This window comes from Macaca fascicularis, chromosome 2 (genome assembly GCF_037993035.2).
Source record: "Macaca fascicularis isolate 582-1 chromosome 2, T2T-MFA8v1.1".
NCBI classification, from domain to species: domain Eukaryota; kingdom Metazoa; phylum Chordata; class Mammalia; order Primates; family Cercopithecidae; genus Macaca; species Macaca fascicularis.
In genome coordinates this window covers 81,316,833-81,342,289 of record NC_088376.1, presented here as the reverse complement: position 1 = coordinate 81,342,289, position 25,457 = coordinate 81,316,833, and the positions used below count along the sequence as shown (strand labels likewise).

At 40.9% G+C, this 25,457-nt stretch overlaps 1 protein-coding gene across 1 annotated transcript; it reads right to left on the bottom strand.

Moving 5' to 3' along the window:
* Nucleotides 1–841: 841 nt before the first annotated feature.
* Nucleotides 842–16,357, bottom strand: LRRIQ4 (leucine rich repeats and IQ motif containing 4). The gene is made up of 5 exons (XM_005546339.5): nucleotides 15,310–16,357; nucleotides 9,717–9,890; nucleotides 8,018–8,156; nucleotides 5,460–5,656; nucleotides 842–1,092 (listed from the first exon to the last, which is right to left on the bottom strand). The coding sequence occupies exons 1-5, from the start codon at nucleotides 16,327–16,329 to the stop codon at nucleotides 940–942; spliced, it is 1,683 nt and encodes a 560-aa protein (XP_005546396.1). The 5' UTR covers nucleotides 16,330–16,357; the 3' UTR covers nucleotides 842–939.
* Nucleotides 16,358–25,457: the final 9,100 nt, after the last annotated feature.

The window sequence follows — 25,457 nt, the reverse complement described above, 5'->3', positions numbered from 1 at the left end:
AGGTTAGGCACTGGGAGAGGAGTAGGCAGTAGGTATGGCTACAGAGGAATAGCACAAGGGAAACTTGTGGCAATGGAACAATTCTGTGTCTTGATTGTGATGGTGCCTACACAAAACTATATGTGACAAAATTGCATAGGATTACACACACACACACACACACACACAAATGAGTGCAATGTCAATCTTCTGGTTTTGTTATTGTGCTATAGTTATGAAAGAGGTCAGCATTGAGGGAGGCTGAGCAGTGCATGGACCTACCTAAATATTTCTTTGGAACTTCCTGTGAATCTATAGTTATTTCAGAATAAAAGGTTTAAAAGTAGACTGGCTAGGTGCAGTGGCTTATGCCTGTAATCCCAGCATTTTGGGAGGCCAAGGCGGGTAGATCACTCGATGTCAGGAGTTTGAGACCAGCCTGGCCAATACGATGAAACCCCATCTCTACCAAAGAAATATAAAAGCCAGGCATGGTGGCATGTGCTTGTAGTCCTAGCTACTCAGGAGGCTGAGGCATGAGAATTGCTGGAACCTGGGAAATGGAGGTTGCAGTGACCTAAGATTGCACCACTGTATACCAGCCTGGGCAACAGAGTGAGATCCTGTCTTAAAAAATAATTAAAAATAAATAAAAGTAGGCAAATAGTATAACGAACTCCTGTGTACTCATCACCTTATTCTACAGTTATCAGTGTATGGCCAATCTTGTTTCACTTGTACTCCTACCCACTTTCCCCTCCCCCTCCCATATTATTTAGAAGAAATTCCAAGGTGTTATATCATTTTATCTATAAATATTTCAGTAAAAGTAAGAATCATTTATTTTTACACATAAACATAATTTTATGAATAATTTTAATGTAGTAGGCATCTAATTCCTAGATATTTTGCCTTCTTAATCCATCTAAGTCCAGTACTCCAATTTATCAATTTATAGGATTATTTCTTTTTTCCCTTTCCTGGTTTTCCTTTTACATCCTTCTTTCCTTTCTTATCTTTTGGAGAAGTCTTTCCTTTCTTTCGTGGTTTTAGTAGTTCACCGAATTTCCCAAATCCTTTCCGTACCACTGTTCCACGCCACCACGCCTGAATCTGAAAACAAAATAAACCCATATTCAGCATCGGCTGGTATCACAATGAACTGGAGATTGTTAAATCTCTTTATTCTGATACGTGGTCTTGAAGATGTGGAGAATGGGATGTGATCAGAACTCTAAATTTTATTTTCTATCTTTCTCAATTGGCCAGGCATTCAGACAAATTTTTTAAAAAATGCATTTATTGCTTTTATGTGCCAGGGCCTGTTCTAGACTTTTGGGCAACAGCAGAGAAATAACTGTCTCAACTTTATGGAGCTCACATTCCAGTGAGGGAAGAGACAGTAAAAAATAAACACATGAATGTTTAATTTGACAGATGGTAATGAGTGCTATGGAGAGCAACCGTGCATGGTGAGGGGATCTGAGTGCCTATGCCCTGCCTTCCTGCTCCTTACTGGGCTGTCTGTGCTCCTGCCTAAAGCCAGCCCTCACTTGTTCCCTGGATCCTATTCCCTCCTACCTACCCAGCAACACCCCTCCTCTAGTAGCAGACTTGTCCAGTGGCTCCCCATTTCTCTCTGAATAGAAGCCAATGTCCTTATATGGCTTACAAGGCCCTCTCTGATCTGCCTCCCCAATCCTGACCCCTCTAACCTCTTAACTCCCCTTTCCCTGGCTCACTCTGCTCCAGCCGTGTAGGCCTCCTCCCTGCTCAGACACACAGGCACAGTCGTGACTCAGGGCCTGTACATTCGCTGCTTCCTTTGCCTGGAACTCTTCTCAGTATTCAGATGGCTCACCTCTCCGCTGCTTCAAGGGTTTGCTCGATCGTCATTGCTATGGACTGAACTGTGTTGCCCCAAATTCATACGTTGAAGCCCTAATCCCCAGTGTGATGGAAATTGGAAAAGGGGCTTTGGGGAGATGATTAGATTTAGATGAAGTCATAACGGTGGGGACCTCATGATGAGATTAGTGGCATTATAGGGAGAGACATCAGAGAGTTAGCACTCTCTAGTGCAATCTCTCTCTGTCTCCGTCTCTCTCTCTCCCTCTTTCTCTCTCTTTCTCTCTCTCTCTCTCTCTGTCTCTCTCTCTTTCTGCCATATGAAGACACAGGGAGAAGTCAGCTTCTATAGGCCAGGAAGAGGACCTTCACCAGACTCCAATCATGCTGATACTCTGACCTTAGACTTCCAGCTTCCAGAACTGTGAGAAAATACAGTTCCGTTGTTTAAGCCGCCTGTTCTGTGGTATTTTGTTGTGGCAGCCTAAGCTAAGACTGTCATCTTTTCAATGAGGCCTACTCTGACAATCTTATTTACATTAACCACTTCCCCACCTCCAAACACTACTGGCAATTTCAGTTCCCCTTAGGGTGACCTTGTTTTTTTTTTTCCCACAGTAGCACTCTCTAACGTAGTATTTAATTTTGTTTTATATTTCATGCTTTTATTTCCCTCCTACTAGATTTTAAGTGCTGTGAGGACATAAATATTTGTTTTGTTCACTGATGTATCTCAGGGCTTAGAACAGTGTCTGGTACATAGTAGAAGCTCAGTAAATGTTTGTTAAATGAATGAACAAATGAAAGAGGTGGCTGGGGGTATGCTGTTTTATATAAGGTGGATCAAGGAAGGGCTCTCTGATAAGAGGACGTTTAAGCAGAGATGGAACGAAGTGAGGGCCAGAATCTTGCCCGTATCTGAGGGAAGCATCTCTGGGCACAGGAAGAGCCAGTGTTAAGGCCCTGAGCCAGAAGCATGCTTGGTCCTTGGAAGAACACCAGGTATCTGCTTGTGACTGAAGCCCAGTGAGAGTAGGAAAGATGAGATGGGGAGTGAAAACAGCAGACTGATCAGGATCCAGGGAACAGCACTACTCTCTAGAGGCAGTTTGGAAATTTATGGGACTTTTTATTGTCTTAAGATTAAGCAGTCTTCAATTGTGTGGTCTGTACCCTGGTCTACAAAGCCTTTCCAATGGTGTGCAGGCATGGATAGGTTGAAGACAGTCTATTTCCTGAGCTTCAGCTTCCATATGCATCCCTTCCTAAAATCATCTCAAGAACATAACTGCAGATCCCCCATCCCAGTTTCCCCTTTGGTGCTCCACAGAGGAAAGGCATGCCTTGAACCCACCTGAATCTTACTATGGTGCATTGGATTCCAAAAATCATTAGGACACACACACACACACACACACACACACACACACACACACACACACAGTACAAGTGTTGATGAGAAAATGAATGACTCTAAGGACTGGTTAACCAATCCTTTTGCAAGACAGGTGGTTTCTAATTCTACCTTCAAGAAAAATAAGGGAAACCTAGTTAACATGTCAGTTAAGACCTGCTATCAGTTTAGGGGATACAAATCTGGAAGAAGTTCAGAGATGTATGAAGCATTGTTTTTTAAAAATAAAACATTACAGGCAAAAAAAGCTTCTTCCGTTCTCATTAACTCATCTACGTGAACAAGTTTTCTCAAGGCTTTCATCTGTAAAATGAAAAACAGGAGTAGAATCTGTAATAAACCCTGTGTTATTCTAATAATCATCAATATTTATGCATGAATATATAAACTACACTAAAAAAACCCTCTCATTTTGGTACACTGTTCTAAAAAATCCTATATGTCTAATAATTTTTTAAATTTGTAAGAAATTTTATGTTGTTTTAGGTGATTTTATACTACTAATAGTTATAATGTATATACATTTTTAAATTTTTAAAATTTAATTTATATAAATATTTTTGTTGCCTAGAAGTACAAAAGAGCAATCTATGAAAGACATATATGTATATATATAACCTTAGGATCAATTTTGAGGGGAAAGTAGAATGGAAGTACATGTTTAAGAAGAAAAGATATAAAAATTCTGCCTATAAAATAATAACTTGTTTAAGTATTTGTAAATTGGTGTTGACAAATCATAATGATATTCAGTTTCCACTGGACACAGTTAAAATATTGTTCTAACAGCTCTATTTTAAAATGTCAACATTTAAAATTCACTGGAAATTACATCCTTTGCAATGATTTAAACTTGTGCCCAGCAATATTAAATATCATTTTAAGAATGTGCAAGAGGGTGCATGGTTTTTCAAAATGCTTTCAGGAAGTATTCAATTAAAAACCACAATTTTCATTCTTTCAAGTGTAATCCATCCTGAGCATATACACATTGAAATAATTTTTTATTTTAGTTTTTGAGATAGCTGTCGCCCAGGCTGGAGTGCAGTGGCACAATCTAGGATCACTGTAACCCCCGCCTCCTGGGTTCAAGCGATTCTCCTGCCTCAGCCTCCAGAGTAGCTGGGATTACAGGCACACACCACCATGCCCAGCTAATTTTTGTATTTTTAGTAGAGACAGGGTTTCACCATGTTGGTCAGGCTGATCTTGAACTCCTGACCTCAAGTGATCCACCCACCTCAGCCTCCCAAAGTGCTGGGATTATGGGCGTGAGCCACCGCGCCCAGCCTGAAATATATATTTGTATACAAATTACTTTTCTTTCTCCTTTAAATTGCTACTCAGGGATTGTTTTGATTAAAATTATGTGCTTCTGTAGGTTTTTATTATCTCTGAATTTATTTTGGAATGGTAAAAGAGGTATCACAAAAGATTTATCATAAAAGGGAGGACATTAGGTCTGATAGGGTTGAGGGCTATTGAGAGAGGATTTTATGGACCGAAGATTTGACTCGTATTCTGAGTGAAATGGAGGGTTGCCAATTTCAGTGGAGTGGGGAGCTCTAGCCCATGTTTTAACAGCATCAGTGCTACTGCTGAGCAGAAGGTATATTGTAGGGGAGCTGGCATGGAAGCAGGGACACTAGTCAAAGGGCTTATGTAGTCATCCGGCTGTGAGGTGATGGGGACTTGGGCCAGTTGGAGAACAAAGAACACTGGCTGAAGTGGACACATTCCAGAACTGTCCTACATCTCCATGGGCTCAAAGGGCTACAGCAGAATTACAAGGATCTCAGCCCTTTGATCCTAATTAATGGCAGCTCAGAACCCTGGGCTCAGCCTCTCATCTATAAATGCTTTCATTTCTAATTTTTAAAATTTATTTTACTGCTTTTGTGAATACAAGCTTTTTTCATTCCAATGAAATAGTCCAAGAATTTAAGATTGTTTGAAATTTTGAAGTTTTGGTTTCCTTTGCCTATTTGTTGGCTTCTTATTGGACAAAGAAATAAGGGACATAAAAGACAAAAATACTAGGGCTGATATTAAAAAATCTTCTTACCCTTAGCCCTGGGGACATAAAAGTTACTAAGTAACTTCTCTTTTCAGAAGCAGGACAAGGGTGTAAGGAGTTGCTCCATAGGATAATCTGTAATGTGTTTACCATTAGACTCCCTCTAAAGCAACTGTTATCAAGAATCTGGGCTGATTTTACCTTTGTTGCCATTATATTCCTATTTCTCTTTTCCTTGAGGTATTTCCATATGACCTCATTGCCTTCAGCACACACTTCTTTTGGGGGTTCTTCCATAGGATTGTCCATCAGTGTCAGAACCTTAAGATTCACTAGGGAATCCAAATTCTCCGGAAGATGGGTGAGCAAGTTGTCCTCCAGCAGTAATTCTTTCAAAGCTGAAAAGATTTTTTTTTAATGGTGGATCCATCTTAGAACAAACAATATTAACTTGTCACCTAATCCTGCCCACATAGATGAGGGATCCAATTCTGCATTTGCAAAAAGGATGAGAGGAAAGATGCACAAGATCCAACAAAACTTTTTCTACCATCTAATAAAAGTTCTAGCTCTATGTTTGCTCCTTCCCATAATGAAGAGAACAAAATTCAGTCTCCAGATATTCCAAATGTTTTGTTTGTTTAGAGCAACAGTTTTTAGCTGAAACTGACAGCCCACTGGGAAAAATCACTCTCAGACCATGCTGCTCCTAAGCTCAGCGGGCTATTGAGTTTTTTTTTTTTTTTTTTTTTTTGAGACAGAGTCTCTCACTTTGTTGCCCAGGCTGGAGTACAGTGGCATGATCTGGGCTTACTACAACCTCTGCCTCCCAGGTTGAAACGACTCAAGTGCCTCAGCCTCCTGAGTAGCTGGGATTCCAGGCACACGCCACCACACTTGGCTATTTTTGTTTGTTTGTTTGTTTGAGACGGAGTCTAGCTCTGTCACCCAGGCTGGAGTGCAGTGGCGCAATCTCGGCTAACTGCAACCTCCGCCTCCTGGGTTCAAGTGATTCTCCTGCCTCAGCCTCCTGAGTAGCTGGGATTACAGACACCCAACACCATGCCCGGCTAATTTTTGTATTTTTAGTAGAGATGAGGTTTCACTGTATTGGCTAGGCTGGTCTCAAACTTCTGATCTCATGATCCACCTGCCTCGGCCTCCCAAAGTGCTGGAATTAGAGGCATGAGCCACCACACCCAGCCTACAACTTCTTTATAACAATTCAAAGTTGTTGAAGCCAGTGTCCATAAATATTAGAGACAGAAAAATAGAAAACACTGAAAATTTTGAGAATATTTCACTCCTCCAGGGACCAGGGACAGTATAAAAATTTATGGTCAGGAGCATTACTAAGGAGTACTGCATACAACCCCTTGCCTCCAGTTTTTTTTTTTTTTTTTTTTTTTCTGAGACGGAATCTCGCCCTGTCGCCAGGCTGGAGTGCAGTGGTGTGATTTTGGTTCACTACAACCTCTGCCTCCCAGATTCAAGCAATTCTCCTACCTCAACCTCCCAAGTAGCTGGGATTACAGGCATGTGCCATCACACTCAGCTAATCTTGTATTTTTAGTAGAGATGGGGTTTTGCCATGTTGGCTAGGCTGGTCTTGAACTAACCTCAGGTGATCCACCCACCTTGGCCTCCCAAAGTGCTGGGATTACAGGCATGAGCACTGCGCCCGGCCTTGCCCCCAATTTTTGAGTGTCTTATGAGTAGGCATCAGCTTCCACTCTAATATGTCTTCATTCTTTTTTCATTAAAGAATAGCCATAGTTTGGGCCGGGTGCGATGACTCACGCCTGTAATTCCAACACTTTGGGAGGCTGAGGTGGGCAGATCACGAGGTCAGGTGATCGAGACCATCCTGGTTAACACGGTGAAACCCTGTCTCTACTAAAAATACAAAACAAACAAACAAACAAACAAAACCCCCCCAAAAAAAACTAGCCGGGCGAGGTGGCGGGCGCCTGTAGTCCCAGCTACTCAGGAGACTGAGGCAGAAGAATGGCGTGAACCCGGGAGGCGGAGTTTGCAGTGAGCCGAGATCTTGCCACTGCACTCCAGCCTGGGCAACAGAGCGAGACTCTGTCTAAAAAAATAAAAAGAAAGAAAAAAAATCGCCGTAGTTTGAAAACATGTGCATAAGCCTAGGGATTCAGAAAAAAAAAAAAAAAAAAAAAAGAAACATTTAAAATCTGGTCCCAGTGGGTACTCAGCAAAAGCATGTTAAGTGGATGGATGAATGTACACACAAAGAATGGCTTAGTCTAGTAGAAAATGTTTGGCTGTTTAAATAGGAATCATATATAGTTTTCCAGGTCAATCATGTAGGTCCAAGAAAGTCCCTTGCTAATTTCACCACTGTGGGCCAATACTTTTTCTTTTATTCAAGTGACTCAGTGACCTAGATGAAATTTACTGCAGGATCCCAATTCCAAATTCTGGCATACAGTAAGTGTACAGTAAATTCTTGTTGGTAGTGTAATGAATGTATGAGTGAATGCTAATTTTCTTAGCAGTTGTTATTTACTTTTCCATTCTAATAAATGACTTAACTGCCTTTGCAAGACTCTTAGCTATACTAATCAGGACACCTGGCCTCCCCCATGTCACTGAGTGAGCCCTGCAAGAAAGTAATGGGATAGACTCAGTTCTCCCAACACTCAGATCGGTCTTTAGCAAGGCAAGGAAGCCATTCCCATGGGAAGTACTGGCCACAAACTCTACTAGGCTGTGAATCTACTAAGTTTCCTCACCTTGTGCTTGGCAAATGGCATCTGGAAGTTGTTTAAGCAAATTGTGCCGGCAATCAAGAACTTCTAGGTTAGGCATTGACCCCAAGGATACGGGCAGGTACTCCAGATGATTGTTCTCTATATATAGCTCTTTAAGACTCTGAAATAACATGAGTATACCATAATAATATACCTTGATTAATTAATTATAGTAACCAGAATCACCTGTGGGTGCCTATGCTTTTTTTTTTTTTTTTTTTTTTTTACTTTAATGGGGGAAATTATGCATTGGGTTAAAGGGAAAAAGCATGTCTAAAGGACCATCATCAAGACATAAAATTATTTTTTAGTAAATCCATTAGACTTGGTTTCCATTTATGCAGGGAAAAGAGACTACAGACATCTAGTGCTTATTTGTTTCACCAGAACTTTATGAAAAAATAATTTGAATAATTAACTACATTTATCATTAACTCTTTTTTAATAGCTAATTATCTGTGGCAGTTGCTACAGAATGATAATTGCTTCAACTATCAACCCAATATTGCGTCATGTGAAAGTAGCCAAAACGCACAGGGAATGGGTTTGAATGTATTCAAAATAACTATTTTCAACTTCACTGGGCAAAAATCTAATGTTTGTACTTCACCCTAAGATTGCGGCACGACAGGTATAAAGGAAAAGACGATGAAAGGTGTTCTATGAACACAGGGTAAAGGAATGGTGAATTAGGAATAGACTCCCTGTGTCATAGTGAGAACTACCTATGCTGTACATGGCATTGCATGACTGGGGGTTATGTGGCGGCCCACGCCTACTTTATCATCATTAAGAGTGCAGCAGGTCAGACACGGTGGCTCACACCTGTAATCCCAGCACTTTGGGAGGCTGAGAAGGGTGGATCACCTGAGTTCAGGAGTTCGAGACCAGCCTGGCCAACATGGCAAAACCCTGTCTTTACTAAAAACACAAAATTAGCCAGGTGTGGTGGTGGGCGCCTGTAATCCCAGCTATTTGGGAGGCTGAGGCAGGAGAATCGCTTGAACCCGGGAGGTGGAGGTTGCAGTGAGCCGAGATTGTGCCATTGCACTCCAGCCTGGGCAACAAGAGTGAAACTCTGTCTAAAAAAAAAAACGTGCAACAACAGGAACATTAAAAAAAAATAGTTCTTTAAAGGATGAACACATGAAGATACTCTAGTATGGCTACTTTGAATGAAGTTATCCTATTGCTTTTCAAGTATTCCTCATGGCCCTGTAGATCCAGCAAGCTGGTGCAACATGATTTCCCTTTTCCAAGCAGGGAGAGAGGTCTCACTTCCCCTTACAGGAAATCCTGGGCACCAAAATGCAGGCTCCTAGCACGTCACTTGTATGATACTCTTTAACTTCAAAATAGTCCAGTTTTCGGGGGGCTACTTATAAAAAGTGGGAGTTAAATGGAAAGAAGTAGACCCAATTTCTGTAACTGAAACACACCAGATCACACAGTGGAAAGAAGTATGGTAGGACACATCCAGCAGCAATCACAATGAAATGATGAAGGGTTGTTCACAGACAGTGGAAACCTCAAAATGTAAAAATGATTGCTTGTTTGAAGCTGGAAATCTAGTATGGATGATGCTACATCCAGCCTGTGGAGACCTCATATTTTCTCAGTTTCAGTCAATTTAAGAGGCAGTGGCAGGTGCTTCTTAGCCTGCTCATTTGGGGAGGCTTACCTGCAATTTCCTAATGTGTTCTGGCACATAGGTAAGTTTGAATCCCTGGTCTTGCCCAATGTATAATTTCTCTAAAGATGCTAAAGAAAGGACTTCCTCCGGAAAGGAAAGGAACTCATTTCCTGTTAGTCCAAGTATCTTCAGTTTTGAAAGTGAGCCCAATTCTGAAGGTAACTAGAAGTGTTCCAAAAAGATAAGTTTCAGGTCAAGATTATTTTTAACAGTCAGCAGAGATAAATTGGGCTTTTGGTTTTGAGGCAGACTGCTAAACAAGTGGAGTAACTTAGCCTCTCCTACTGATGAAAAATTTGTGCACGTATCTGCATTACAGTATTTATACTTTGGATCTAAAGTCTCTGATTTCACTTTTATGCACCACTTTAAACTGGAGCAATTTTTTGTGGCCAGGCACGGGGGCTTATGCCTTTAATCCCAGCAGTTTGGGAGGCCAAGACCGGTGGATCACCTGAGGTCAGGAGTTCAAGACCAGCCTGGCCATCATGGCAAAACCCTGTCTCTACTAAAAACTACAAAAATTAGCCGGGCGTGGTAGTGGGTGCCTATAATCCCAGCTACTTGGGAGGCTGAGGCAGGTGAATCTCTGGAACGCAGGAGGCAGAGGTTATAGCGAGCCGAGGTTGTGCCACTGCACTCCAGCCTGGGCGCCAGAGTGAGAGGCTGTCTCAAAAAAAAATTTGGAGCAATTTTTAACCTACGTTCTTGCCATTTATGGACTGTAGTGTGGCAACTGCTTGACACTATTGAAAGAAAAATACTAAAGTCATGTGTAATAATGCAATAAGAATATTCATAATAAATTCAGTTACTGGAACTAATACGTTTAGTGATATGACTCTTCATCCTAAAAGGCTTTAATAATTTTGAAACTTCAGTTGAAATCTCAGTTGAAGGCAAACATATATTCACACCATTTAATCAGTGTTCAGTGAACTCCATTATGATCCTATCGTGTCATGTTCCGCTTTTCAGTGAATACCCAGGCTTGTGTACCCTATGTGGGAACTGGGTTGGCATTTCACAGAGTGCCACACTTTCAGGGCTGGAAGGCCTTAAGAAAGTTCTCTATTTCAACCTTCTAATACAGTGGTTGCATACATTCTATAGCGAGCCATCCGATTGTATCTAAACACCACCTCCTGTGAAGAAAAGCTCATTGTCTTCTATGGCTACTTCTAACCATCAGATTTCCCACTTTAGTACAGCCAAAATCAGCTTCACCATTTTGTCTGCCTATCGATTTCTTTCTGGACCATGGGAACCACATGGGAAAAATTTCGTTCTTAAAATATGTGACAATCACTCTGTTGACTGGGTTGCAGAGATGCCTTATTTTCTTGTAGAAAAAAAAATCCCAGCTATGTAGCTCAACAGCTCCTTAACTCATATGTTCCTTTATCTGGCTTACTTCCTAACTGGGAAATCCTTCCCCACAGTTCCCTGCTTGAGCTCATGGACATTCTTCCCGGCCATTCCCTAGTCAGTCACCCGACTTTCATTCTGGCTAGAGCACAGCTGAGCTGCTCCCACCCCACCTCTCTATCGATAGCTGGAACAGACAGGTCATTGGTGAATGAGCCACTTACAGTTGGAGAAAAAAGAAAGTTCACTGTAGGACAACCTATCTGTAAAAGTTTCACATACTTGGAATCTTCCATAATGCATTTTTCTCTTTTTTGTGTAGAGTAAGGACTCATTTTCCTAAAAATGCTGTAACAGTTTTCCAGTTTTTTAAATTTACCTATATATTTTAATTAGATCAAGTCAGTCTCTGGAGAAACTGATGTTTAAGCTTTCCTCTTTGGCTATTTCAAAATTCTTCATCAAGCACTTGGAGCCCTTCAATACAAAATGCCTGCCTTCTGTGCAATCCAAAACAATGAAAAAAATATTTTTCAATCTAACCATTTCATTATAACCTAGAAATTTCACTCTTGTTGCTGTTTACTTAACTCATAAAGGCTTAGCTTTTCTTTTTCAAAGCACATTGAATGTTCAAAAAATTTTTTCAGAATATTTAAGATCCAGTAGTTAGTTTCATCACAGTCATAGCAAAGTATAATGAGAAGAAATCTAGATGTATAGAATAGAAAATCTGTAGGGCATTAGATGAAGACAATTACTGATGACACTATAATTGACATATAGCCATTTTGGGATCCGGTACATTGTTTTTTTTTTTTTAGATGGAGTTTCGCTCTTCTTGCCCACTCCAGGCTGGAGTGGCAATGGTATAATCTCAGCTCACTGCAATCTCTGCCTCCTGGGTTCAAGCAATTCTCCTGCCTCAACCTCCCGAGTAGCTGGGATTACAGGTGCCCTCCACCATGCCCGGCTAATTTTCGAATTTTTAGTAGAGATGGGTTTTGCCATGTTGGCCAAACTCCTGACTTCAGTTGATCCACTTGCCTCATCCTCCCAAAGTGTTCTGATTACAGGCGTGAGCCACCGCACCTGGCCTGGTTTTCTCCTTTAATAGAAGTATACTCTACAAATAAAATCCATCTAGGTGCACATTGAAAATCAGATATTTTTGCATGCACACAGGCAAGTAGAAGCTACTGGTCAGGCTTGAGTCTTTGGGGAGGGAGAGATAATGACCTGGCTTAAAGGCCATGTTTCATTAAGGAGAGAAATGCATTGGAAGGTGGTATTAGCATGAGAGGAAATTGAGAAGGGAGGACAAATGCACACACACACACAAAGCCCATCAGAATAACTGAAGAGGAAAAAGCAATGGTACGTAGAGACTGTCATGTTCAATACAGTAATATTTAACCTGTCTACATTTCAGTGCAGTTTGACTTGTGGTAAAACTTGGTATTGGATGAAGCTTATTTTTAACAAGCAGTCTGTGTGTGATTCGCTCCTTTGATTTCTTAAAATTTCTCTCAGAACAGGATTTGGTATTATTCATGGCTCAGTATAACGTGTCATCCTTCCCACATGTACTTTATATTTTAAGTCTTTCACTCCAACTGCAGAATGACAGACTTTGTCCACTAAAAGGAATTTCTTACATCAGCAGTGGAATAGTTCAGGAATAGGCTCTCACGGAACCTCAAAAATCCTCCAAGGTGAGTTGCTACATCAGTAGAGATTAAGTCCTAGAATCTCGTCCTAAATCTACAAGTTACCATCAAAATGTTACTTTCTGAAAGGCAGCTTTAAAACCCCATCGCAATTTGGGGAAAAAAGTTCTAGAAATAAAAAATCAAATAAAAGATTTTTTTAGCAGCCGGGCACAGTGGCTCACACCTGTAATCCCAGCACTTTGGGAGGCTGAAGTGGGCGGATTACGAGGTCAGGAGTTTGAGACCAGCCTGGTCAATATGGTGAAACCCTGCCTCTACTAAAAATACAAAAATTAGCTGGGTGTGGTAGCAGGCGCCTGTAGTCCCAGCTAGTCAGGAGGCTGAGGAAGGAGAATCACTTGAACCTGGGAGGTGGAGGTTGCAGTGAGCCGAGATGGCACCATTGCATTCCAGTCTGGGCGACAGAGCGACAGTTCATCTCAAAAAAAAAAAAAAAGATTTTTAATAATAAACCTGTAAGGACCAGGACTTTTGTAATGTATGGGGAACACATGAGACTGGTGTCCATGGCCAGGTAAAGCAGACCTATTATTTGATTATAGTTGTTGATTTCCAAATTCCCCTTTTTACTCCCTCTACAGTTGTCTTTTGCTCTTAACAGCTGTTTTTTTTTTTCTTTTTAAATCAAACATTATAGGATAGGCATGGTGGCTCACGCCTATAATCCCAGCACTTTGTAAGGCCAAAACGGGCAGATCACTTGAAGCCAGGAGTTTGAGACCAGCCTGGCCAACATGGTGAAATCCAGTCTCTATTAGAAATACAAAAGTTCGTCGGGTATGATGGTGCACACCTGTAGTCCCAGCTACTTGGGAGGCTGAGTCAGGAGAATCCCTTGAACCCGGGAGGCAGAGGTTGCAGTGAGCTGAGATAGCACCACTGCACTCCAGCCTGGGTAACAGAGTGAGTGAGACTGCATCTTAAAAATAAATAAATAAAATTAAAATAAATAGAATATTATAAAATAATAAAGAAACATAAACCCATGCATGCCCAACTGCCCAAATCTTTTAATAAACCAAATGAAACACTGCAATTAAGTTCAGTCCCCTTAGGATCTCTTCCCCATTTGCTTTCTTGGTTTTTAAAGGCACATTCCTACATTGCCCAGTATGGTCTTGAACTTCTGGCCTCTAATGATCCTCCCTCCTTGGCCCCCTAAAGTGCTGGGATTAGAGGAGTGAGCCAACGCACCCAGCTGCTTCTCTATTTTGTTGACTTCCTTCTCTCTTCCCAGAGGCAGCCACCTTCAGGAATTTAGTTTTCTTCCAGTTAGTATTTTATATTTTCATTATATATAAAAATATCCATAAAATATGTGTTGTGTATATATGTGTGTATGTATATATATATTTATTTATAGTTTTGTGTGATTTTAAAATTTATAAATGGTATCATAATGTTCTGCAATTTGATGCAGAACCTTAGGTTTTCTTTTCAACAAACATCACAATTTTGAGATCTATCCATATTGGCACGTACAGTACCAGTTCACTTAAATTACTATATAACTTCATTTTATGAATATATTGAAGTTTATTTGCCCACTCCCCTACTGACATTTAGATTGTCTCCCATAATTTCATGATTATCAACAATGCTAAATGACCATTTTTGAATATGCCACCCTGCACACACGGGACAGTTTCTCTAGGGACAGATCTGGTTTTGCAGTTTCCTATGGATGAAACTTTAGGCTTCTAAGGCTGTATGTATTAGAAACATCTGCTGTTAATGGAAACTCTGTCGGGAGATAGTCTTTGTTAAGAATATAGACCCTGGGCTGGGCGCGGTGGCTCACGCTTGTAATCCCAGCACTTTGGGAGGCCGAGGCGGGGGGATCACGAGGTCAGGAGTTTGAGACCAGCCTGGACAACACAGTGAAACCCTGTCTCTACTAAAAATACAAAAATTAGCTGGGCATGGTGGCAGGTGCCTGTAGTCCCAGCTATTCGAAAGGCTGAGGCAGGAGAACCGCTTGAACCCGGGAGGCGGACGTTGCAGCAAGCCGAGATCACCCAACTGCACTCCAGCCTGGGCGACAAAGCTAGACTCCATCTTGGGGGAAAAAAAAAAAAAGAATGTAGACCCTGGAGCCTGGCAGCTGTGGGCTGGAATCGCGGCTGTATCACTTACAGGCTGTGTAGCGTTGGACATGTTAGTTAAGCTCCCTGCCCCTCACTTCCTTCATATATCATTGAGGACACAGTCGTTGTGAGAGGTAAATGAGATGATCCATGTAAACACTTAGCTCAGTGACTGGCACATACACCCTCTAAATAAACATTAGCTACTATTATGATTACTGCTGCTATTAGGGAAAAAGAAAGTAATACAAACTATCACCTTGTTGAATATTTAGTAATCTTGGATTTTCGCCCATAAAGTCAGTTTAAATTTGCTGTTTAGACACAGAACCAACTTAGGGCAGGAAGGACCCTGGATGAGAGCATAGTCACAGCCAGAAAGGGAATCCGTACCTGTCCTATTTTATTGTCATCCAGTCCCAGGACTTCAAGGTTCTTCAGCGCACAGATCTGCAGCGGGCAGTGGTCTAGATGGTTCTGGCTTAGGTCCAGGCAGCGCAAGTTGACCAGGTGCCTGAAGGAGCCCCGCAGCCTGTGCAGGCCTGTGTTTCCCAGGTAGAGCAGGTGCAGCGAGGTCCACCTGCAAATGAGGTATGGCACCTTCTCCAGGCGGTTCCCACTCAGCCCTATTTCCGTCATCTTCCTGAGCTCGGTGAGGCTTTTCGGGATGGAGTGGAGGAGGTTATGGGATAAATCGAGCACCGACAATTGGCTGCAGTGGCACAGGGACGCGGGCAGAACGGGAAGGTTGTTAGAAGCAACATAGAACTTCTGCAGCCCCGTCAGGTGCCCGATCTCTTCTGGGATGGCACCGATTTTGTTCTCGTCCAGGTCAATGATCTCCAGATTATAGAGAACACAGAGCTCCTGGGGGAAAGCTTCAAATTGGTTTCGCTTCAGGTAGATCTCCCTCAGCTTGGTTTGGTTCACTATTTCCTTGGGCAGACATTTCAGGTGGTTTCCGGTCAGTCCCAGCAGCTCGAGATGGTGGAGGTTTTTACAGATGACGACGGGAATTTCCTTCAGGTCGGTCTGGTAGAGCCGGAGCTCGCGCAGGGCGTGGAGGAAGCTGACGACGAGAAGGGAGGAGGAGAAGATGGGGTTGTAGCTCAGGTCCAGTCTCTCCAGGCTGCTCAGCAGCCCCAGCGCCGGGCACAGGCTCCTCAGGTTGTTCTTGTCCAGGTAGAGGACCCTGATGTTCTTCAAACGCTGAATCTCCTGGGGAATTTCTTCAATCTGGTTGTTCTCCAAATGTACTTCTTCTAATTCTGTGAATGTGAAGATTTCCAACGGAATGGCAGTCAAGCTCTGATTAGAGGCATCAATGAAAAATGTTCTATCATTGACGTGCTGTGGATCATTTCTCTGATGAATTTTAGGTGAATGTTCTACTGATTTTATGTCTTTTGACATTATTGTGAAGAAAAGCTCAAATATTCAAAATCTGAAATATTGTGAAAAGGATGAAAAAAAAATCAGAATTTACCTGCCACCAGACTTGCTATCCTTAAAAAAATAAAATTAAAACCTAGTTGATTAAACTTACTGCTTGAAATTATGACAGAACATAAAATTTAGGTTTTTGCATTTCATGTTAGAAGAATTAAAGTGTAGACTCCTTCCCCTAACACGTAGACTCACGTGAAAAAAAAAAAAAAGAGATTAACTTCAGTTTTATTTATTAATTTTTGAGACGGAGTTCCACTCTTGTTGCCCAGGCTGGAGTGCAATGGTGTGATTTCGGCTTACTACAACCTCTGCCTCCCGGGTTCAAGTGATTCCCCTGCTTCAGCCTCCGGAGTAGCTGGGATTACAGGCACCCACCACCATGCCCAGCTAAATTTTTTTGCAATTTTAGTAGAGACAGGGTTTCACCATGTTGGCCAGGCTGGTCTCAAACTCCCGACCTCAGGTCCACTCGCCTTGGCCTCCCAAAATGCTGGGATTACAGGCATGAGCCGCCGTGCCCAGCCTAATTTCACTTAAAACAAAACAAAACAAAACAAAACAAAACAAAAAACCTATTCTGAATGTTTCCAGTAGGATGTAGAAGGTTGTAAAAGATTCTTGCTCTTACCATAACACTGAGAAAACACTAGGGAAAAAACCTCATATTTTAAGATGTAGTATTTTTCCTCAAAGCCACCAGAGAGCCAAAGATACAAAGAAAGCAAAAAAAAAAAAACAAAAAACAAAAAAAAACCCCAAAAAAACAAAAACAAACAAAACCCCCAAAAAACACTATATTCTAGAGATGCACCAGCCTTTCCTAAATAACTAGAGAGACCTGTGAGTAGACCCTCTCATGCCTGATGGCATTTGCAAGTTTGAGGACTGTCAGGCAGAGAAACAACTCTTTAATAGGCACAGGCAAAGGAACTTCCGGGAGAAGAATAAACCTGCCAAACTTTTAACAGTCATGTGTAGGCTGGCATAGTGGATTAGAATCTGGAGTAGCCCCAAATGCAAACTCAGTTCTCCCCACTAACTAGTTCTTCCCATTAGTCTTTGGCTGGCTAAGTGGCCACAGGGAAAATTGCAGGCCGGACTAAAGAACAGAGGTCCTGTAGTTTCATGGCCTTAAGTACTGAAGCCTGGCTGGAAGGAGCTTAACTCTGTCTAAGCGAGACATTTGAAACTGCAGTTAATTGACATGAACTAAAGCCCAACCCAGAAACAAATTAAAGTCTAATAAATGGAGGGACAAATCATGTCCATGGATTAGAATACTCAATAATGTTAAGATGTCAGTATTCCCCCAATTGGATCTATAGTTTTTACGTAATGTCAGTCAAAATTTTAGCAAACTTTTTTTTTCTTTTTTGGTAGAAGTTAACAAGCCGATTCTAAAATTTATGTGAAAATGCAAAGGAACTAAAGATAATCTTTAGTGAAAACAAAATCAGCAGACTTACACTACTAGGCTTATAAATCTTATAAATGCAAGATGTGAATATTGTATTTCAGAAGGGTAAGTCTTTAGTACACACACACACACACACACACAGAGTCTATGGGGGAAAGGCAGAGAACAACATGACATGATAGTGGCAAGGTTGGCGGTAGCGTCTTTGAACTTCTTTTTAGGATGAAGGCAGTCCTTCTGGAGTATCTGGGCCTCTCATCCATCGCAGAGGCCTGGTCCCTAGATGAAGGGGATACATTTCTAGTTCCATACATAACACTACTGTTCCTCAAAACACAACACTATGTGCTTCAGGAGCTTGTTGCTTTATGCCTGGACTCAAAACCAGCTCCAAGACAGTGTTATTTAAATAAAAGGAAATATTTAACACTGATTTTGTTTAAAACTAGCTGTCTCCAACATTTTTGTCATTTAGTCATCAGGCAGATTAAATTTATCTAATACTATTTAGTCCCGTAAGGTAAAATCTCCAGTTTCCTACTTGCAAATTTCTGAAAATTCTCCACAGTATGTAGACTGAGGCAATAATACAAATAAAAATAGGGAACACCTAGAACAATGATTATGTACTCCAGGCTTTACTTAAAGTAACCTAATCAATCTTTACAACAATCCTATGCAGGAGGCATCACTGTTAGCCCTGTTTCACAGATAAAGAAATTGTATAACTGAAAGGGCTCTTCTCAGAACATCGTAGGAAGCGTAAGTAAGAGCAGAGAATTGGACACAACCTCACCTAGAGTTTTAACATCACTTGTTTACAGGAAACCTGGCATTTATTAAAATCATTATTCTTGGGTGTGAGATTTTAGACTTGATTTTACTGTGCAGCATTACAACAAAGTCACCTGGGAGAAATTTATGTGGATTAGAATTAATATGAGGGTGTCTGGGCTTCCAGACACATGAAATAACTTATTTCTCTTAACATTCATCTTTCTCCATAATAAGACCTGCTTAGAATATCTAATTGTGTGTGTACGTTATCTCACCTTAATCATATATCCCATCAATTTGACGGCCCCCTGAAAGCTATATATACGCCCATATTTCACCTTCATTTGTGGGTTTAATAAAAGGAGATTGTAAAGCCCTGATTTGCAATAGCTTTGCCAGTAATTCTGCCACAGTAAATGAGAATGGGGAAGATTTGGTCTTTATTGGCCATTTTTCCCCTAGGGATTGCTACCCAAATGTGATCTAATTTACTTATTATTACAATCCAATATTATGGTGGGGTGGTTTCTAAATTAAATAATTGTTGCATCTTCATTTGAAGGAGCCAAGATTTGGATAGTTTAACAATTAGCTTTCTTTGTGTAACTCCAACACCTGAGAAAATCATTTAAGAAACTAATTAGCCCTCTCAAATTTACACTGAGTGTTCATGCTTTTGTTTCCAAGTCCGTCTATGCACAAACTGGATAGGTAAGACTAGGTTCCTGAGGTCAATATGGTGCGTGACTCTCTCTGTTAGCATAAAAACCCATTTATAGTTAAAAGAATTTCAAGATTTTGCTTAAAACCTCACTCAGCAGATCTATTCATTCTAAAAACCAGTGAACCACAAACAAACTAAAAGTAACCTTAATTGACTTCAGACTGGAAATTCATACAATGGTAATAAAGAGTGGCAGAATGTGCCACTCCAAAATATGCCACTTTGGTATGAGGATTACTTTAAGCTAAAGACACTTGAAAAATGGCAGATGCAAGAAGTGTATTCTAATCTTCCCTTTCCCTCCTTGAAAACAGGAGCTAAAACCTCCCATGCAAAACATGCCTTCCCTATATCAGAAAGAAAATTCTTCAACAGGGAGTCATAGCTGAGAGAATTCTGTACAAATACATCTTGTTAAAAAAAAAAAAATTCCTGGAGGCAGAGCAAGATGGCTGAATAGAACCCTCTAGCAATCATCCCCTCCAACAGGAACACCAAATTGAACAACTATTCACAAAAGAAAGCACCTTCATAAGAACCAAAAATCAAGTTTGCAATCACAGTCCCTGGTTTTAACATCATAGCAAGGAAAGAGGAACTGAAGAGGGTAGGAAAGACAGTCCTGGATTGTCAGAACCATCCCTCCTCCATCCCCCAGCAGCAGCCATGTGGCACAGAGAGAGAATATGTGTGCTTTGGGGAGGGAGAGGAAAGTGACTGTGGGGCTTTGTAATGGACTTCAGTGCTGCCTGTCACAGTGGAAAGCAATACCGGGTAGAATTCAGGTGGTGCTCATGGAGGGAGCATTTAGACCAGCCCTAGCCAGAGGCGAATTGTCCATGCCAGTGGGTGGAACCTGAGTTCTGGCTAGCCCCAATACTGTGGGATAAAGTGCTTTGGGGGTTCTAAATAAACTTGAAAGGCAGTCCAGGTCACAAGGACTGCAATTCCTGGGCAAATCTTGATGCTGTGCTGGGCTCTGAGGAATTGCTCTTGAGGTGCTAAATGTATTTTAAAAAACAAGACCCAGTGATTGATGTGTGGTCTGCAAGAAATACATTTCACCTATAAAGACACACATATGCTGAAAATAAAGGAATGGGAAAAGATATTCTATGTGAATGGAGAACAAAAAGAGCAGGAGTAGCTACACATATATTAGACAAAATAGATTTCAAGACAAAAGCTATAAAAAAAAGACAAAAAAGGTCATTATATAATGATAAAGGGGTTCATTCATCAAGAGGATATAATGATTGTAAATATATATACACCCAACACTGGATCACCTAGTTATGTAAAGCAAATATTACTAGAGATAAAGAAAGAGATAGACTCCAGTATAATAATGGCTGTTGATTTCAGCATTGGACACTTTCAGTATTGGACAGATCAAGACAGAAAATCAACAAAGAAGCACTGGAATTAATCTGCACTATAGACCAAATGGACCTAGATATTTACAGAACATTTCACCCAACAGCTGCAGAATACATATTCTTTTCCTCAGCACATGGACCTTCTCAAGGATAGACCACATTTTAGGTCACAAAACAAGTCTTAAAAATTTCAAAAATATCAAAATCGTATTAAATATCTTCTCTGAGCATGGTGGAATAAAACTAGAAAGCAATAACAAGAAGAAATTTGGGAATCATACAAATACATGGAAATTAAACAACATGCTCCTGAATGACCAGTAGGTTGATGAAAAAAATTAAGAAAATTTAAAAAATTCTTGAAACAAATTAAAATGGAAACACAACATAACAAAAGCTGTGGGATACAGTGAAAGCAGTACTAAGAGGAATGTTTATAGAAGTAAGTGCCTACATCAAAAAAGCAGGAAGACTTCAAATAAACAATGTAATGATGCATCTTAAAGAACTAGAAAAGTAAGAGCAAACCAAATTCAAAGTTAGTAGAAGGCTGGAGTGATAGCTCACACCTGTAATCCCAGCACTTTGGGAGGCTGAGGCAAGTGGATTACCTGAGGTCAGGAGTTCAAGACCAGCTTGGCCAACATGGTGAAACCCCATCTCTACTAAAAATACAAAAATTAGCCAGGCGTGGTGGTGTGTGCCTGTAATCCCAGCTACTCAGGAGGCTGAGGCATGAGAATTGCTTGCACCCAGGAGGCAGAGGTTGCAGTGAGCTGAGATCATGCCACTGTACTCCAGCCTGGGCAACAGAGCAAAACGCTGTCCAAAAAAAAAAAAAAAAAGAAGAAGGAAAGAAATAATAAAAATAAAAGAAAAAGCAGAAGAAAATAAATAATAAAAATCAGAGCAGAAATAAATAAAATTAAAATAAAGAACAATCCAAAAAATTAATAAAATTATATGAAAAGTTGTTTTCTGAAAAGATGAACAAAATCAATAAACTTCTAGCCAGATTAAGAAAAAAAGAGAGAAGACCCAATAAATAAAATCAGAGATGAAAAAGGAGACATTACAACTGATACAGCAGAAATTCCGAGGATCAACTATATTTTAACACACTGGGAAACCTAGAAGAAATGGATAAATTCCTAGATATACACCATTTACCAAGATTGAACCATGAAGAAATCTGAAACCTCAATAGACCAATAACAAGTAAAAAGATCAAAGTCATAATAAAAAGTTACCCTAGCAAAGAAAAGCCTGGGATCCAATGGCTTCAATGCTGAATTTTATCAAACATTTAAAGAAGAACTAATACCAATCCTACCCAAGCTATTCTGAAAAATAGAGGAGGAAACACTACTTTCAAATTCATTCTATGAGGCCAGTATTACCCTGACACCAAAACCAGATAAAGACACACCAAAAAAAAAAAAAAAAAGAAAAAGAAAAGGAAAAGAAAACTATAGGGCAATGTCCCTGATGAACCTTGATGCAAAAATCCTCAACAAAATGCCAGGAAACTGAATTCAACAACACATTAAAAAAATCATTCATCATGACCAAGTGGCATTCATCTCAGGAATGCAAGGATGGCTCAAGATACACAAATCAATCAATGTGATACATCCTATCAACAGAATGAAGGCCAAAAACCATGTGATCATTTTAATTGATGCTGAAAAAGCATGTGATAAAATTCAACATCCCTTCATGATAAAAACCTTCAACAAACTGGGAGTAGATGGAAGCTACCTCAACACAATAAAAACCATATATGACAGGCCCATAGGTAGTATCATACTGAACGGGAAATACTGAAAATCTTCTCTCTAGAATCTGGAACAACACAAGGATGCTCACTTTAACTACCATTATTAAATGTAGCACTGGAAGTCTTAGCTAGAGTAAGTAGACAAGCGAAAGATATAAAGAGCATCCAAACTGGAAAAGAAGAACTCAAATTATCCTTGTTTGCAGATGATATAATCTTATATTTGGAAAATCCTAAAGACTCCACCAAAAAAATTATTAGAATGGATAAACAAATTCAGTAAAGTTGTAGGATACAAAATCAACATACAAAAATCAGTAGCATTTCTATATGCCAACAGCAAACAATCATAAAAAGAAAATAATCTCATTTACAATAGCTAAAAATAAAATAAAATACCTAGGAATAAACTCAACCAAAGAAGTAAAAGATCTCTACAGTGAAAACTATAAAACATTGATGTAAGAAATTAAAGAGGACACACACACACACAAAAGGAAAGATATTTTATGTTCTTGGATTAGAATAATAATTATTGTTAAAATGTCCATTTTATCCAAAGAAATTTACAGATTATATGCAATTCCTATCAAAATACCAAAGACCTTCTTCACAGAAATAGAAAAAACATCCTAAAATTTATATGAAACCACAAAAGACCCAGCATAGTCAAAGCTAACCTGAGCAAGAAGAACAAAACTGGAGGAGTTACATTACCTAAATTAAAATTGTATTGCAGAGCTAAAGTAACCAAAATAGCATGATACTGGCATAAAAATAGACACATAGACCAATGGAACAGAATAGAGAACCCAGATATAAATCCATACATCTACGGTGAACTCGTTTTTGACAAAAGTATCAGTAACATACATTGGAGAAAAGATAGTTTCTTCAATAATGATTCTGGGGAAACTGGATATCCATATGCAAAAGAATGAAACTAGACTCCTATCTCTTGCCACATACAAAAATCAAACCAAAATGGGTTAAAGGGTCAGGCGCCGTGCCCCACGCCTGTAATCCCAGCACTTTGGGAGGCAGAGGCAGGTGGATCACTTGAGGTCAGGAGTCCGAGACTAGCCTGGCCAACATGGTGAAACTCTGTCTCTACTAAAAGTGCAAAATTAGCTGGGCATAGTGGTGGGTGTCTGTAATCCCAGCTATTCTGGAGGCTGAGGTGGGAGAATCACTTGAAGCTGGGAGGCAGAGGTTGCAGTGAGCCAAGATCATGCCACTGCACTCCAGCCTGGACCACAGAGGGAGATTGTCTCAAAAAACAAACAAACAAACACCCAGAGACCCTAGTAGGCACAGACACAAGTGGCTGGATGTTGAGAGGAACACACCAGTGGAGGAGCACACAGGTGGCTGGACATTGAGAGGAACAGAGGAGCAGAAGAGCACACCGACAGGCACCAGCGGACACTGCCAGACCATCCACAGGTAGAACAATGCGTAGACTGAGGGGAATTTGGCCAGCGTAGTCAGCGAAGAGTCCGGCTGCTGAGCGGCCGGACTCCAGGGAAAAACCACCTTTCCACTCCATTCCCTTTCTGGCTCCCCATCCAACTCTGAGAGCCACTTCCACCATTCAATAAACCTTGCATTCATTTTCCAAGCCCATTGTGTGATCCGATTTTACCGGTACAACAAGGCAAGAACCCCAGGATGCAGAAAGCCCTCTGTCCTTGCGATAAGACAGAGGGTCTAACTGAGCTGATTAACACAATCCGCCTATAGACAGCAAAACTAAAAGAGCACCCTGTAACACACGCCTACCGGAGCTTCGCTTCAGAAGCTGTAAGCCTTCGCTCCTAGACACTGCCCTGGGTTCCGAGCTCACGTGCCCCACAACCTGCCCGTCTGCATGCTCCCCCAAGGGTTTCAGCAGAGCACCAAAGAAGCAAGCCACACCCCCATTGTTACTGGTAGAAGGTGTCCAGGTTCTTGGCGTCTTGAACAAAAAATTGGGCAAAACGCATAAACAAAGCAAGGAAGGAATGAAGGGATTTATTGAAAATGAAAGTACACTCCACAGTGTGGGAGTGGGCCGAGCACAGGGGCTCAAAGGCCCCGTTACAAATTTTTTGGGAGTTAAATACCCCTTAGAGGATTCAATTGGTTACTTGGAGTACGCCCTGTGTAAATGAAGAAGATGAAGTAAGGTTACAAAGTCGTTTATGGTGTACACCCTATGGAGAGGATATTTCCTGTTATAGCTGAAGTGTGAATCGGCCTTATGTTCCCTACCTCCAGACCCTGTTTTTCTGCCTCACCATCACATGCCCTGCAAGGGTGATAAGGAAACTATTACCGTTTCAGTATCAAGGAAATGAAACTTACCAGATCATCACATCTGGACAACGAGACACCAGATCCCTCACCTATCATGATTCCCTAAGCCACCACCTGATTCCTGTTGACTAACTCCTCTTCCTTACCCCTCCCTAATTCCTGATTTCCTGCAAGTAGTCACATTTCTTTCTCGCTATATAAACCCCTGATTCTAATTGGTTGGGGAGACAGATTTGAGACTGATTTCCCATCTCCTCGGCTGCAGCACCAGAGAATCGCTTGAACCCCGGAGGCAGAGGTTGCAGTGAGCCGAGATTGCGCTCCTGCTCTCCAGCCTGGGCGGCAGATTGAGAACCGGTCTCAAAAAAAAAGAAATTTCCAAATTGTCTGGAATAAGTATATTAAATTTATTTTTTAAAAGGTTATTAAAAACTGTAAGAAAATTTTGTTTGCTTTCATCTGAAATATAATGTTCCTCATGTTAAATCTTGTTCTTCCCTGGCAATTGCCTTCTTCCCTGGGAATTCTCATTGTTTCAGTGATTGGCATTCTGTGCCAGGAGCAGCAGGATCTAGACGCAACCCCTGGCCTTTTAGTAACACACGTAGATCGGGCCCCGCCCGCCTCCCGGTTGTCTGTACTGATCTGAGTATAGTTAAGTACCTGCGCATGCCCAGAACGCACCAAGCATTCTGCCCTCTGGCAGCCTCCTTCCGA